This window comes from Aricia agestis, chromosome 17, assembly GCF_905147365.1.
Source record: "Aricia agestis chromosome 17, ilAriAges1.1, whole genome shotgun sequence".
Taxonomy (NCBI): Eukaryota; Metazoa; Arthropoda; class Insecta; order Lepidoptera; family Lycaenidae; genus Aricia; species Aricia agestis.
In genome coordinates, this window is record NC_056422.1 from 14500891 (window position 1) to 14515220 (window position 14330).

At 36.7% G+C, this 14330-nt stretch overlaps 1 protein-coding gene across 1 annotated transcript in view; it reads left to right on the plus strand.

Moving 5' to 3' along the window:
- The window catches only part of LOC121735334, a 334344-nt gene extending 321050 nt beyond the window's left edge, over positions 1 to 13294 (plus strand). Inside the window, exons 3-8 of the mRNA XM_042126124.1 lie at positions 8099 to 8477; positions 9726 to 9889; positions 10057 to 10649; positions 10746 to 12261; positions 12517 to 12628; positions 13034 to 13294. Of these exons, the coding sequence (XP_041982058.1) occupies positions 8099 to 8477; positions 9726 to 9889; positions 10057 to 10649; positions 10746 to 12261; positions 12517 to 12628; positions 13034 to 13160 (2891 nt within the window). The 3' untranslated portion in view covers positions 13161 to 13294. The remainder of the gene's footprint in view (positions 1 to 8098; positions 8478 to 9725; positions 9890 to 10056; positions 10650 to 10745; positions 12262 to 12516; positions 12629 to 13033) is intronic.
- Positions 13295 to 14330: the final 1036 nt, after the last annotated feature.

Genomic DNA, 14330 nt, shown 5'->3' on the forward strand with positions numbered 1-14330 from the left:
GCGGACGGCGCTATCATCGCATTCAATATTATTCTATTTCAATTTTATTTTGTCCTGACAGATGGTGCTACGATTAATTTGAAAAAAATTTTGTTATTCAATTCATGTGCTGATTAAAATATTAAATAAATAACACATAGGCTACAATTTTAACCGACTTTCAAAATGGGGGAGGTGTTATGTTCGTTTTCTTATATTCAACGATTACTCCGCCGTTTGTTAACCGATTTTCAAAATTTTTCTTTTGGTATATAGGCTATCATCCCAATTTGGTATTATATTCAGAAAAGTGGTGATCTGATGAAGGATCCATAAGTAATCGAGGGAACTCCTCAAAACTTATAGGGAAACATATGGTGACTTCGGTTTCGTGAGAAGTATTCTAAGCATATGCTACCAACAAGTAAGATTTTGCACCGAGATATACCTGGTATACCGTGGTTCGGAAGGTGCTAAGAGAATTCCTGATTCTTTATAGATACAAGTTTGAGAGTTTCGGCGTTGTTTTAAGAACAGAAAGCATATGCTACTATGCAAATTACATTCTTCATCATCATCATCATCATCATCACTACCATATTATACCATTTCATAGTCTTTTAGATCGAGACTCGAGTTTGTCAAGCGATTATTAAAAAAAATCTATATCTACCTAATATTATAAACCTGAAGAGTATGTTTGCTTGAACGCGTCAATCTCAGAAACTACAGGTCCGATTTAAAAACTTATCTCAGTGTTAGATAGATCATTTATCGAGTAAGACTCATCATTTATCGAGAAGGTTATATTATATTATTACTCTAAGACTAATACGACAGAAGAAACTCAGGAAAATGTGGGAAAAACGGGGGAAATATTTTTTATGGGAAAATGTAGCTACGGATTCTATAAAATTTCTAATTTACGCGGGCGAAGCCGCGCGGGACATCTAGTATATATATAAAACTCAAAGGTGACTGACTGACATGGTGATCTATCAACGAACAGCCCAAACCACTGGACCGATCGGGCTGAAATTTTGCATCCAGGTAGATATTACAACGTAGGCATCTGCTAAGAAAGGATTTTGATTCCACCTCCAAGGGCTTAAAATAGGGGATAAAAGTTTGTATATAATGATACTTCTTAACGCGAGCGAAGCCGTGGGCAAAAGCTCGTTATAATATAGATTAATAAACAGATATTCAATGTGTGAATTAAACTATTATTATCTCAAGTTTTGACTCGACAACTAATAATATTTATTAAATTTAAACAAATAAATTGTTTATTAAGTAGACATCTAAATCTCTTTCTTTTCATACCATGTAAAGAGATAATCTTCATATTTTAATTTTAACCCCGACAAGTGCAAATGGGTCGGGAAACATAGGTTAACTTAAAGTTATAGGACATTTGTATTCGTGTGTCAAGTTGCCCTTTACGACGCGGAGGCCTCGGGGAGTTGTTCTGTATCCCGCCTCACCAGGGGAGCGGCTTATGCCCGCCTGATGTATGTATATCCTGATTGGATCAGGATGCGGCTGCGAGAGATATTGATAACGCACTCGCAGCTGGAGTGTTTTGTCGAGTACTTGGGCGATTGGGCCCAAGGTTTTTGATCCCAGTGGGCCCAATGACCAGATATGATTTTTTATAATTTTTTCATCTAGCGATTGGTCCTAGGTAATAATAATAATAATTATAATATAGGTAAGTTCTAAGGTGAGAGTGCTCTGTGTTTTAAATGTACAAAATAATATTAAGCTTATAAGTTCTGATTATTTTTGTGCCAGCCCTACTTCAAAATTTCTTGCCAGAAAACAATGTATCATAAAAGTGGGACCAATCGCTAAATGAAAAAATGTTAAAAATTCATATTATCCACTGGGCACTGGGCTTGGGCCCAGTGCCCAGTGGCCCAAAAAATGTGCCCAAAAATGTGGCCCAAACTTTGAGCCCAATCACCCAAGTGCTCGTTTTGTCTGCGTGAAGCATCTTATTTTTTCGATTATTTATTTCTTAACCCAGTTACATAATAGATTGTTATCTTATAATGGCATCTTATTTTTTTTTCGGAAAATGCTACGAACTACCAACAGTACGCTCTGTAGTTTGAACTCTTATTGTAAGATAGCACTATAATAATGCCAATAATTGAGTGTTCTATCTTAAGACCGAGCCTTATAGCTCCGGTCTTATAATTTTTGTCGTTCCAAAAATTAAGGTCTGAATGCACCTAATAAAGATATCTAGCTTATAAATAGTGCTGATGAAATCGACAAAAAGAGCAATAGATTTGAAGCGCCGGCTAGACTGGGCGCCCCTGGTCCGGAGCGAGCATTCATTATCGGTTCGCTAAATGGTAATCATTTGGCGGGGAATATGGGGGCTTTTAATTATGCATGATTTATCCGCGCCGTCGGTAAAGTAGAAACGAACAAATTTCGAAACGATAATTTCGGAATCCAATTATGTTTGGTATTTCAATTTTCTTTTTTCGATTCGATGTTATCGATTCTGGAAATGATTAAAGATTTAAATTTATTAATGTCGTAATTACTTTATTTACGTTTGTCAATACTAGTTTACCGAACGTTTATGGTATTCAGGTGTGAAATTTTAATATCGACTGCAGCCTGCAGCGAATGGAAAGCATTTATTTAAAAAATTGACTAAAACGAGTTAAATAACACCTTTTTTAGGATATAAAGTGCTTAAGCCAATTACATTAAGCGTTTCCATAATGAAGAGCGTCCGTGGCCTAATGGGTATACCTTTGGTGCGCATTCTTAGCGGGTGCAGGTTCAAACCCGGGTGGAGGCGTGTACCTATGAGACATTTTCTGATCTCAAGTACATAGTACGGACGCTCGTACGGTGAAGGAAAACATCGTGAGGAAACCCGCACATAGTTGGTCCCAGACGTATTGACTAGTTCTTTCCTCTGGACTAGGCCGACTATGATGCGAGAATGCCTTATGCGCTTGGGCAACCATACGGACATTTAAAAATCTTGTCCCAGGCACTACAGTATTTGAGGAGTGGTTACTTCGCTCTGAAAAATACTGTATAAATCATCCACAACGGATGTAAAGGCCTAGTTTTTTTCCATAATGAAATCTTCAGAAGACAAATCGAATTATCTAACGTTCATTCTTCATCAAGAAAAAAACACAAAACAAAATTAATTTTCATTAATATAACAGATTAATACAATTAAGGACAACAAAAGAAAACTTATTTATAATACTATTCTTACTTATTCAATTTTTTTCAGATTTACTCATACAATAACAGAAAAGTTTCATTAATTACTTCATGTTGCCGACAGTCTTATTAAACAGTCAGTATTATTGTACATAGGAATTTATTGAGTGTAACAAACTCGTGGCCACAAACTGTACACTGATATAATAATTTTGTTTTGGAGGGGCCTGAAGATCCATAATACAGGCTTGGCCTAGTTTAGACTCCAGATCTCCCACAAGTTACAACAATAACACGTGTAAATAATTAGTTTTTAAGTACCTTATATCCTTGTTATTTTGTGGAGATGAATAATAAACGATTTATTATTATTAATAACAGTGAAGAATATTTCGTTGTTGGACAAAAATATGTTCTCTCAACGTCAGTTTTATTACATCAATTACTACCGTATTATTTCCAAATTTACTTGTGAAGAATTTAATAGTTTTTCTTACCATTTTACAAATCCTTTTATAAGTAAAGCGTACTACGAAAATGGCTTACTGTAATCATTTAGCGTTGAATGAGTTGTGACGAAGAATTCCTATTAGTAAATATACTGTAGGCTAGCAAAATGTATATTATAGTTTGATAGTAATACTTTATACTACTTTATCACTTTCTTTAATCTGCAGACCACAGCAGTCAGATCCTTATAGATTCAAACGTGCAGACAGTTATGATAATGTTCTGAGGGTAACGATTACCAATTGACGGTGCGTGATGACTGGCGGTTCTATCACGTTTTTATCTTCACGAGAATTACCGCGCCCCCGCGCCCCCCGCATCGTCACCACCATCGTTAATCTCAATTCAGACCCTCACTTCATAATGTCTTCGAATTTCAATAAAAAATGATAATGCACAAGTTATTGGATTTATTAGATCATTTTCGTATAGTCATATACGGTTTTATTTCAAAAATATATTGAAAGACATCCAAAATAAAACCCAGTAAAAGATGGTAAAGGCAAATCATGTTGAACTCGTAAGTTAGAAATAAAAAAATAGTAAAACCCAGAATTCTAAAATACCTGACTCAGCGGTGAAATAAAATACAAAGTTCAGGATTAAAGTATAAATTTACAAAGTTGCCGAGACCGACGTTTATCTGCTAAACGCGAGTAAACGAACGTTAAACACGGCAAAGGGAATATTCGAGCGAGCACAATAAGAACGGCTTAAAAATTCAATTAAAGGGCTCGGGTAGACGTCGGGTTGTCTGGTAACTCCGCATGTTATGCGGAATTACCAGACAACATACGAATGTTTCTTTACACGTTAATTTGACTCGCTTAACAATTACCGAGGTCCTTTTAGCGTGGATGTCAAAGCGTTACGTACCGGAACCGTATTCGACACCCCACCCTCGAGACAAAACGCTCCTTTGTCATCCAATACTCCTCTCACCCGGGGCGTTGTTCAGCGACCCACTGACGACGGAGCGATGGATCGCGCGCTCGACGATACCCTCGAACGGGACGATCGAACGAATTTGTCAGTTTTGTCGCTTTAGATGGTTAATGTATTCGCAAAAGTTGGCAAAGCCTACCGGGCGAAGTCTCGGAGGAAAAACGGGGTACTAATGGAAATAAGTTTGGAGTTCGATGAATGTTAGTCAGACTGACGGGGGTTTGATGAATTCAGGCCCGGGATTGTTTCGCCGAAGGTAATTAGATGCACGACGTGCTTAGAATAAAACCAATACATTGTTTATCATTTACGATGTAAAATACATTGAATATTCCCTTTTTTCCATAACGAGATGAATACATTTTCGTTTGATTGATTGTACTGAAAAGTTCTTAGAGGCAATTCGTGTAATTTAAAGGCATATGAGTAACTTCAAAACTATTTCTGATACTTCATGAATAAATATATACGTTAAAGAAACAAGTGATGTCCTGAAACAAAACGATAATTAACTTTAATTTAATTGGAAACGGCCAAAGGGATTAAAAGGATAAAATAAGAATGAAAAGAATCGGATTAAAAGAAACAAAAGTGATGACTGGTAATTGTCAAGTCGGTAATTGGAATGGAATCGCTGGAACCGAATTGACCAAATCAACGGGGGCTGTGGAACCGACACTGATTTATTGCAATGACTTTGCTGAGGTCAATGATTCTACTAATGGCACTAACCAACACTGTCTTGTAATGAAAAGCTTCTCTGAAACAAAGATAACAAAAGTGGAAGAGTCATCACTTGTTAATTAATTTGAAAACTACAAATGTTTTTTTTTGTTTCTGGAAAATATTACTTTCAGAAGCAATTAATTAAGTAATAATTAACAGTTATAACTTTTATATTTATGTAATTTTATTACAGATGAATGAACTCAACATCAAAGGCATAGAATATGAAAAGGTCAAGTCTTTCAAAGGCAAAAATATTGAGGTCTTCCAGCCTTGCTTTATTTTATTACAAATTTTAGTTTTTGTACACATTAATAGTTGTCTATAATATAATGATAGTCCTATGATGAACAGTTTGTGAAAAGTTATAGCGTATTAAACAGAGAGAGAACTCAAACAACTTTAACAATACGAAATACGTCAGGGGGTCGAGTGATCAGTAAATAAGTAACTCATGGAGCGACCGAAGTTAAAAGTGCTCAGTCTGTGTGTTCCGCAGTTATTGTTCGGTAAATAGTTAACGATGCGCTAACGACGTGCTCGGGTTTTGGCGTAATTAGAATTGTTGCGAGAGCTATTGACATGGATATAGAGAACAGAGCTATTTAAGCACCGAATGAAAATGAAAATGAACCCTACGCTGTCGGCAAAAGGATTCTGTTACAGGAAAAATAACTGCGAACAGTCCGTAACGAGAGCACGCGTATTCTGTCACGATTGACTGTGTAGAGGGCTCGATGTGCCAATTTCAATTTTTGTAGTGTTTCGAAACAATGTCACGTACCCGCCGCTCCGTCTGAAGCCTCCAAATGGTAGGATAATACGGCGCACAGATTCGCTGCGAAATAAATCTCAACTTAATATTCGCCCCGGAAACGTCAAAGACAAAAGTTCCTCTTAATTAAATTGAAATAGCCGAATGCATTTTAATAATTGGAGGAATGTTCAGAATAAAATTGAGCTTTAAAAATTTTTGTAATAACTTAATGCGGATAAAAGTGAGGAGCTCGCAAAAATGCGAACGGGATTACTTTGGTCGTTTTAAAAAGTAATTAGTAGAAGTTTCAGTGGCAATTATGAGGACGAGAGACGAGAGGAGACGCGGCGCTATTAATAAGCTCCGGCTGCAGAGGTGATAGCGTCCGCTTGCGACGCGAAATATTCACTATTGTAGATTATAGTTTTATTATATATTCTTGGCTTGTAAGAAGCGGCTGTTTTAAAATATTATATTATAAAATATAATTATTTATGATATTCCTCATTTAAATTCTTCGTACTTATACTATACTACTATTCAACTTTCAATCAAGATACTCAAAGAACGAGATCAGAATCAGCCTTAGTCATGGTCCAGGGACAAAAAGTCAAAGCGATAAAGCGAAAGATGTCGAAGTCAAAGGCAATCGGACACGTCTTAATCCAGTTTTATGTGCCGCGGCTCCTCGCCCTCGCTCCTCTAATTGAGCGGTTCCTGGCCGCCGGTAATTGGGACATGTTAAGCCTCCAACCTTCATTATTGGATCCGGATTTTCTTCGGAAAAATTCCGGATCAGACCGTCCCGTTAAAGTTGTCAAAGGTCGTAATTAACATTTCTTTGTCGACGTCATAATTAGTAGGTTTTTTTGTTTTCTGTATTATTATTTTTTTGTTTAAGTTTATTAATTTATAGCGTTACCCTATAATAATTATATAACACGACTTATACTGATAACCACACAGTGCTACAGACCTTCAAGTGACCTTTACCGTATGGGACAAGAACAAATCACTGTACAGGCAGATAAAACGTCTGCCTAACAATTTGGATCTTTTTATAAGTAAGAGGCTTAATCTTGGAGGTCTTACAATCAACTAGTAAATTTTTAGGATTCCGTACCCAAAGGGTAAAAACGAGACCCTATTACTGAGACCGTCGATGTCTGTCCGTTTGTATCCAGGCTGTAACTCAATAACGGTAATAGCTAGAGAGTTGACATTTTTGCAGCCGCTTTAACAACAAATACTAAAAACAAAATAAATTTAATATTTAAAGGGGGCTCCCACACAACAAACGTGATTTTTCAAACATTTTTTGCTCGGTCTCGGCTCGGTAACCCTTCGTGTGCGACTCGCACTTGGCCGATTATTTAAGTTTGACAAACAACAAAGCAATGAAATCTTTCCTCATAATAGCAATCTGGTCGTTAGGATTATTAGTCCGCGTAACATTGTCACCAGCCAATCTAGCTCACCAACGTCATAAAACTGAATTCCAGTTCAATTTTCCCCTTCATTAAGTTGCAATGAATAGTTTTATTGTTTGAGAGCAATTTCAGAGATAACCTCGTAATTACAATGTCGGCAGACGCAATTGCCTGGATGAGTACTCCATGAATCTGTGCAATGATTATCCCGCATTTCATAATTACAATAACACTTTAAATTGTTTTTTATGAATTTGACGAAGTATATCTGAATTTATTTGTAGCTGAAATGTGATGGATTTTAGGTTTATACACCCTGCTATTCCTCAAACAATATATTTTCATATTATTATACAATATGACGTGACATTTTCCTCGATGTGGATTTGTCTGCTATTTAAATGTTAAGGAATGTAAGTAGGTTACAGGAAAAATGCAGATCAATGTTGACATCAGCCTGTTTATGTAAACCGTGACCTAAAATTCTCGGAGTAAAAAAACACTGCATTTTTAGTAAAGTCACACTTATTTTATGTTTCAGATTGCCTTCATCTGCAGCTGTACCGGGACCCGAAGGATCGCTACAAGAAAGGGCAAACAAAGGCTTCCCTCTCCCTCCAACACTTCCTGGGCTTTGAGTCTGGATTCACCCTGGACAAGGAGTCGAACACCATCGCCATAATATGCCAAGACGTGATAGTGGTATTGGCCTTCGAAACCAGAGAGAGGCTCATAGCGTGGCAGGTCAAAGTGGGGGGACAGTTGGGGACGTCAAAGGAGTACCTGGTGATGGTGGGTGGTGGGGGGTCCAAGAAGCTGCCCGCCGGACCGGCCAGGCTACACCTGCAGGGGAAGAGGTTCGCCATGACCAACGGAGTGCCACCTCGCCTTCTGGGATTGTGGGAGATTGCACATCTAAGGTAAGTATAAATTATTTAACAGACTTGTTTACGATGTTTTTAGTTACAAGTAGAGTATAAAAATACCTAGTCAGGAAAAAAGTTTATTATCTCCTTTTCCTTATGTTATTTGACAAAAGAGAGAGTTTTAGTTTATCGACTCAGCAAAATGAAATCACGCATCCATCCAATATGAAATTTTAATAGATTCTCATATTGTAAAACGCAGCTGCATTATGAGAAGTTATAAAATTTTGTATCCTTATTTGAGCTCCAATTTCCACTCCACGTGACATTTCATACCGCATTTTACAGTGCACTGAAATTTTAGTTGCACACTTAAAAGTGAATAGAAATAAAAACGGACAATAAAACCGGCGCTGGCTGCAGCGGCGTAAAACTCGATAACTCTGCGGCTTCCATAAACTCGGCAGCTGCTGCTTTATGGAGTCCGTCTGAGGCGTAATGGCGGCGACTTCCGGCCGCCATTCCGCGCGCGCCGCGCCGCCGACAAGATGGCGTCTTGTGAACTCAATTGCCCAATGTATTCGTATATTTTTAAATCATGGCTTAACGGCTCGTTGGCTGTGATATATCGCAACGTTTTGAACAGGATGTTGTTCTGACAGAAATATTACGCCAACTTCTAGTCTTGAACAAAAAATACTGACCGAACTTTGAGAATATTAATGTAATTGTTATTATTTATTGAAACGTAACATAATGGAAACGTCTTCAATAGTATTAGCCTTCTTTAATAACATATTACAACAAGTTTTAATAACAAAAAAAACTTAAATTAATTTGATTTCATATTTTTTTTAAAACAAAAAATAATATTCTTTAAAAACTATAAACTTTTCCAATTTTTTAATTCCATATCGATTCGATTTGCGATTCCACATACAATCTTAATAAATAATATTATCTACTTAACCATTTTATTCACATTATGGAGAATGAAAAATTAAATGCGACGTTATTCTCAAAGGCTTATTATAAGTCGCTCTCAGAGGAAGTGGCGTCATATGAGCCGACCGCAGTCGCAGGCTGCTCTCTAAATACGAACAAAATAAACGATGACACTCCTTAATTGCAGTACAATGGTCACATTAATTACGAGAATGGCTTTTATAATAAAATAAAAGTATTATGCAAACAAAATGTTAGCGTAAATCGCATCTTAGCGTATTTTGTCTTTTGTTAAAATATTTGTAAAAACATATTATTACGAGCATTAGGGTTTAAAATAATTATTTTACTTTGCAGACGATACGGCGTAGTGGAGGGGAGGTTTTGCTTCGAAGGAGGTTCACATTGTGGTAAAGGGGAAGGCCTGCATATGCTGATCACCGACCAGGCTAAAGATATCACTGAAGCTTTCGATCAAGCCGCACAAGGGAGTCTCACGCAACAACGGACTAAGTCTAACGGTAAACTAACATGGCTGACCAATATACAATCTAGTCAAGTTTCTTGGTTATAAAATAAAGTTTGAGTTTTATTTTAGACTTCAGTGATATACAATTTTAATTTAAAAATTGCTTCATTGAGATAAAAACAAATAATTAATTATACCTAAACATTTACTCTGTTTTAGTTGGTTCAAAGTCTCGACCACATACGAGGCTATCAGACTTCAACACTACCGACCATTCGATGCAGGATACAGCTAGTGCTTTATACGAAGACAATTACTTTGGGGAGAGTTGTGGAAAAACATCACCATACTGGCCGTCCGACGAGCGACGAGAGTTTGAAGAGACTGAGTATAGACCTGATATAGAAATGAACACACCGTGGAATGACGCAGACCATGTGACATTAGAGAGATGCAGCACCTGTCTTACCAAATTGGGTGCAACAACACGATCGTCTACTGTTGAAATAAATCCAAGTAACCATTTCAATCCGGCCTGGACGATGGAGGCTGTTCCTGAAAGCTCGTCAGATAATTCATCAGGCAGCGCTGATTATCTCACACCTAGGGAGGTGAAGAGTAGTTGCAAGTCATGCCAATGCAAAGATCAACCACCTGTAAGACCACCCAAGCCAGCACGCCTAGATCAAAAGAAACCCCCAGCACCTTTGCCTGCGTCGAGTTGTAGCTGCAGAGCAAACGAAATATCAAATAACAATCCTAAAGTTGGCCCTTATGAAAATTATGACGTCCCAAAAGTACCACATGCAGAGGTTTGTATTATTATATTTTATACAATATTATAATTTTATCATATTGTTTTCGATTTTTTGTTCAAAATGTGTTAATAATAATCCAAAATGTTTTAGGTAAATAACACGGAGTATTATGATACACCGAAAAGCATTCGGAAGGCTGTAAAAGAAGATCTTTTTGAAGTTACTAAAAGTTCGACACCAGGATCATATGTGTTAAAAAAATCCTGTGGATGTGTATTGAAATTTGGTTCCAAGAAGAAAAAACCACTTATAGTAGAATGTGAAGAAAATTTGCAGCCAGTTGAATGTCCTTGTGTAAAAGTGACAAATTGGGCTAATAACCTAATTAGTTTACCGTACTGTAAAAGGAGTACTAGTCCAGAAAAAGTTAGCTCAGAAACGAATTGCGATAAAACGGAAGATAATGCCCTATACGCTACTGTCGATGTATCCAGAAAAACTAAAAGACAAAGTACAAATACAGACACAGACAGATCTCAAGACTCTAATGACTCATTTACTAATTACCAGAATGTGGAACCAAAGGTCGAAACAGAGTTTGAAGGCCCGTATGCAAATTATGAAAATCTTGAATTTGCTTTATCACTAGAATTTTATGAGAATGCAAAAGGATTGCTAAAGAAAGCTGGTGTTACTCAAAGTGAGCTGGATGCACTCAGTGCAAATGTCGATAAGGCTGTTATAACGTTACCAAGAAACACCTGCAAGAAATGTTGCTGTACTAAGCATTCAGCACAAAGTATGTTACAAGGAAAAAATAAGAGCGACGAATATTTACTTATGGAACCACCAAAAGACGTCAGGTGTGAAATGGTGCAACAGAAAGTTGGAACGAATCCAGGTTACACCCCAATGTCTCCAAATCCAAATTGGTCTCAAAGCTTAAAACATCCGGTAAATAGGTTACACAGAGCCGAAATAGAAAAATCCCTAAGTATCCCTTCACTTAATAATCGACAAAGAAGTCAAAATACAGATTGTGCCACATCCCTTAAGGAGCTGCTTCAAAAACGATCTAGTTCGGTAGATTCCGGTAGACTTCTAGAAGACTTGAAGGAATTCGACAGCAGTGTAGGAAGTCATGCGACATCATCCTCTCTAGAGACACTGAGGAACTTAGCATTAGAAAATAGACTAGCGTCACCGTGCGATCACGACCGCGAATGTTATGACTGCTGCAAATCGTCAGGATCTGAAAACAAAACATCCGAAGAAAGTTCTTCGAAGGATGTCCCTCATTTACGGAACAAGCATATGGATAATGCGGCTATAAAAAGGTCGTCTAGTGTTCCCTGCAAAGGTGGAAATAGAGATTCCTCAAGCTCCAACGACTCGGGTGTTTCGAGCTGCTCATTGAAGCACGGCGGAGGTGAATTCCAAGAATTCGAAATGCCACTAACGTCAGGTCAATCGAGGCACCATTATATGGCCCAGAGACGAATGCGAGGCAGTTTCTCAGGGTCCATCCACACTTCGTTACCGAGGAAGTCCAAATCTTCTGATCCGTTGCGAGACTTGCCCATGCAGATACACAAGAGTCACGTTCATGCGAAATCTAGTTCGGCGGAGGCTGAGGTACCTGTGCTGCCGCCCAAGCAGTTTAAAGGTAAAAAGTAGACATTCTGTATAGCCAATTAGACTTTAAAAATATCTGCTAATAATAATTATTGTTTTTTTTTTTAGGTTTTTAAATTGTCGATACTCATTTTTATTTGATTACTTTAAGTTTTATTTGTTTTGTGTGGTTGTTTCACGGTAGCTAGTAGTGTCCAAACTCTTATGCATGAGATGGCAGAATATTTGTAACTTTCAAATTCAGTAACAAAAGACTATATTTTAATGGGTAAATAATAATTTTCAGGAGTGATCGACACGCACAGCACGTCGTCGGGCACGTCGGACATGTCGGACTACATCGAGACGCTGTCCCTGACCTCCTCACACTCCTCCTCTGACACAACTGGAGCGATCAGGTAACATCAATTTCAAACTAATTACCCTAGAAGAAAGAAATGGAACCCTAGTAGAAACCCTAGAATAACATCTAGGGTTTCTACTAGGGTTCCATTTCTTTCTACTAGGGTTCTCCAGTCAGATGAAATTGGCTTAAATATTAAGTTTTTGTCGTTCTTATGAAAGAGGCTTTATATTTCGACAAATAATACTACCTAAGTGAATAATGAACAGTTTTGCATAGAAATAGATTTCCACGAAACAAAGATTTTTCTCTTACTTCTCGTATGTCATATTTCATAATATAAGGCTCATATAAAATTGTTGTATGTTATAACGACTTATTAAGCAAACACATCATACATTACACAAAAGTCCCTAAAATAAATACAACCGTATTTACTCTACCCTCACTTTGTTCGCAGAATTCACCGACAGCCGACCAACACTCTGCGGCCTCGTTCGGGCAAGGAGTACCAAAACCTGGACCCTATTATAACTTCCATGTACAAAAACGGGAAGGACCTGTCCAACTACACCAACCTTCCTTAAGTCGACCCTATTATTATAACTTGTATAGATCGAAAATATTTGTTATAAAATTTTTTGGAATCGTTTATAGTTTTTATTACTGAGAGCTGATACTTATGGCACAAAACTGAAAATACTGGCCAGTTTGATCTATAATTAAGTCCGTTTTGTAACAGAATGCATTACAATCTACATATTATTATTGGTGTCGAATAGCTTATCTAAAATAAACTTACAAAACATGACGAAATAGTCTCTCAAATAAAGTTTGTTTTTGTATTGTCTATATTGCTGTTGATTTGCCATACATACAATAAGACTGATTCGCATTTTTCGTTTCCATCAAATCTAGTCAGAACCTAGTTTTAGACATATAGAGTCATTTAAGTGTGTGTATTATAAAAACATTGTAAAATACTGTAAAAACATTGAGACAACGACAGGACATAGAGTAGATCTTACATAACCTCATTCTAAGTAAAAAATTGAAGACATAGTTTGACGAATTAGGCCGATTTTTATTTACGTAGTGATGAAAATATTATAATTATGTATAACTCACTACATGCACGAAACTGCACACAGCGAAAGTTCAGCTGACTAAAAAGGTTGTTCACGCGTATGTGTGCGTAAGTACACCCGGCGCGCGAGGCGTAGTTTTATCGGCCTCATTTCGTGGTTTTCATAACTCTGTCTATAGTTTATTATTTGGTCTGAGAACTTTATAATATGCTACCCGTACTCCTATTGTATATAAAATACAGCAATAATATTAGAGGATAAATATTTCTTTTAACAAACGTATTACCAAGTTTTCAATGTTCCGATTTTTATTGTGTACAACTTTTTATATGTTTATATTAAAATAGCCAAAGTATTTCCTCGGTAGAATTTATAACTATGTCAAACTTTTATATAAGGATTATAACTTCTTCGAAGTCACAAAATTGAAGTTGTTTTCAGTTCTTAATTATTGTACAAGAAAGTTAATGTTATATACTTTTTACATTTAAAATATTATGTAGTATATTTCTCCTACTTATTGATCTCATAGACTAAAATATTATATTTGTGAGTTGTAAGGATTCTACTGCCTAATATTATATATTAATATTTAAAATTTCGGAGTAATATCTTTAATATGATACTTATGTCATTGTATAATAGTATATTTTGCAACGTATAAGTTTA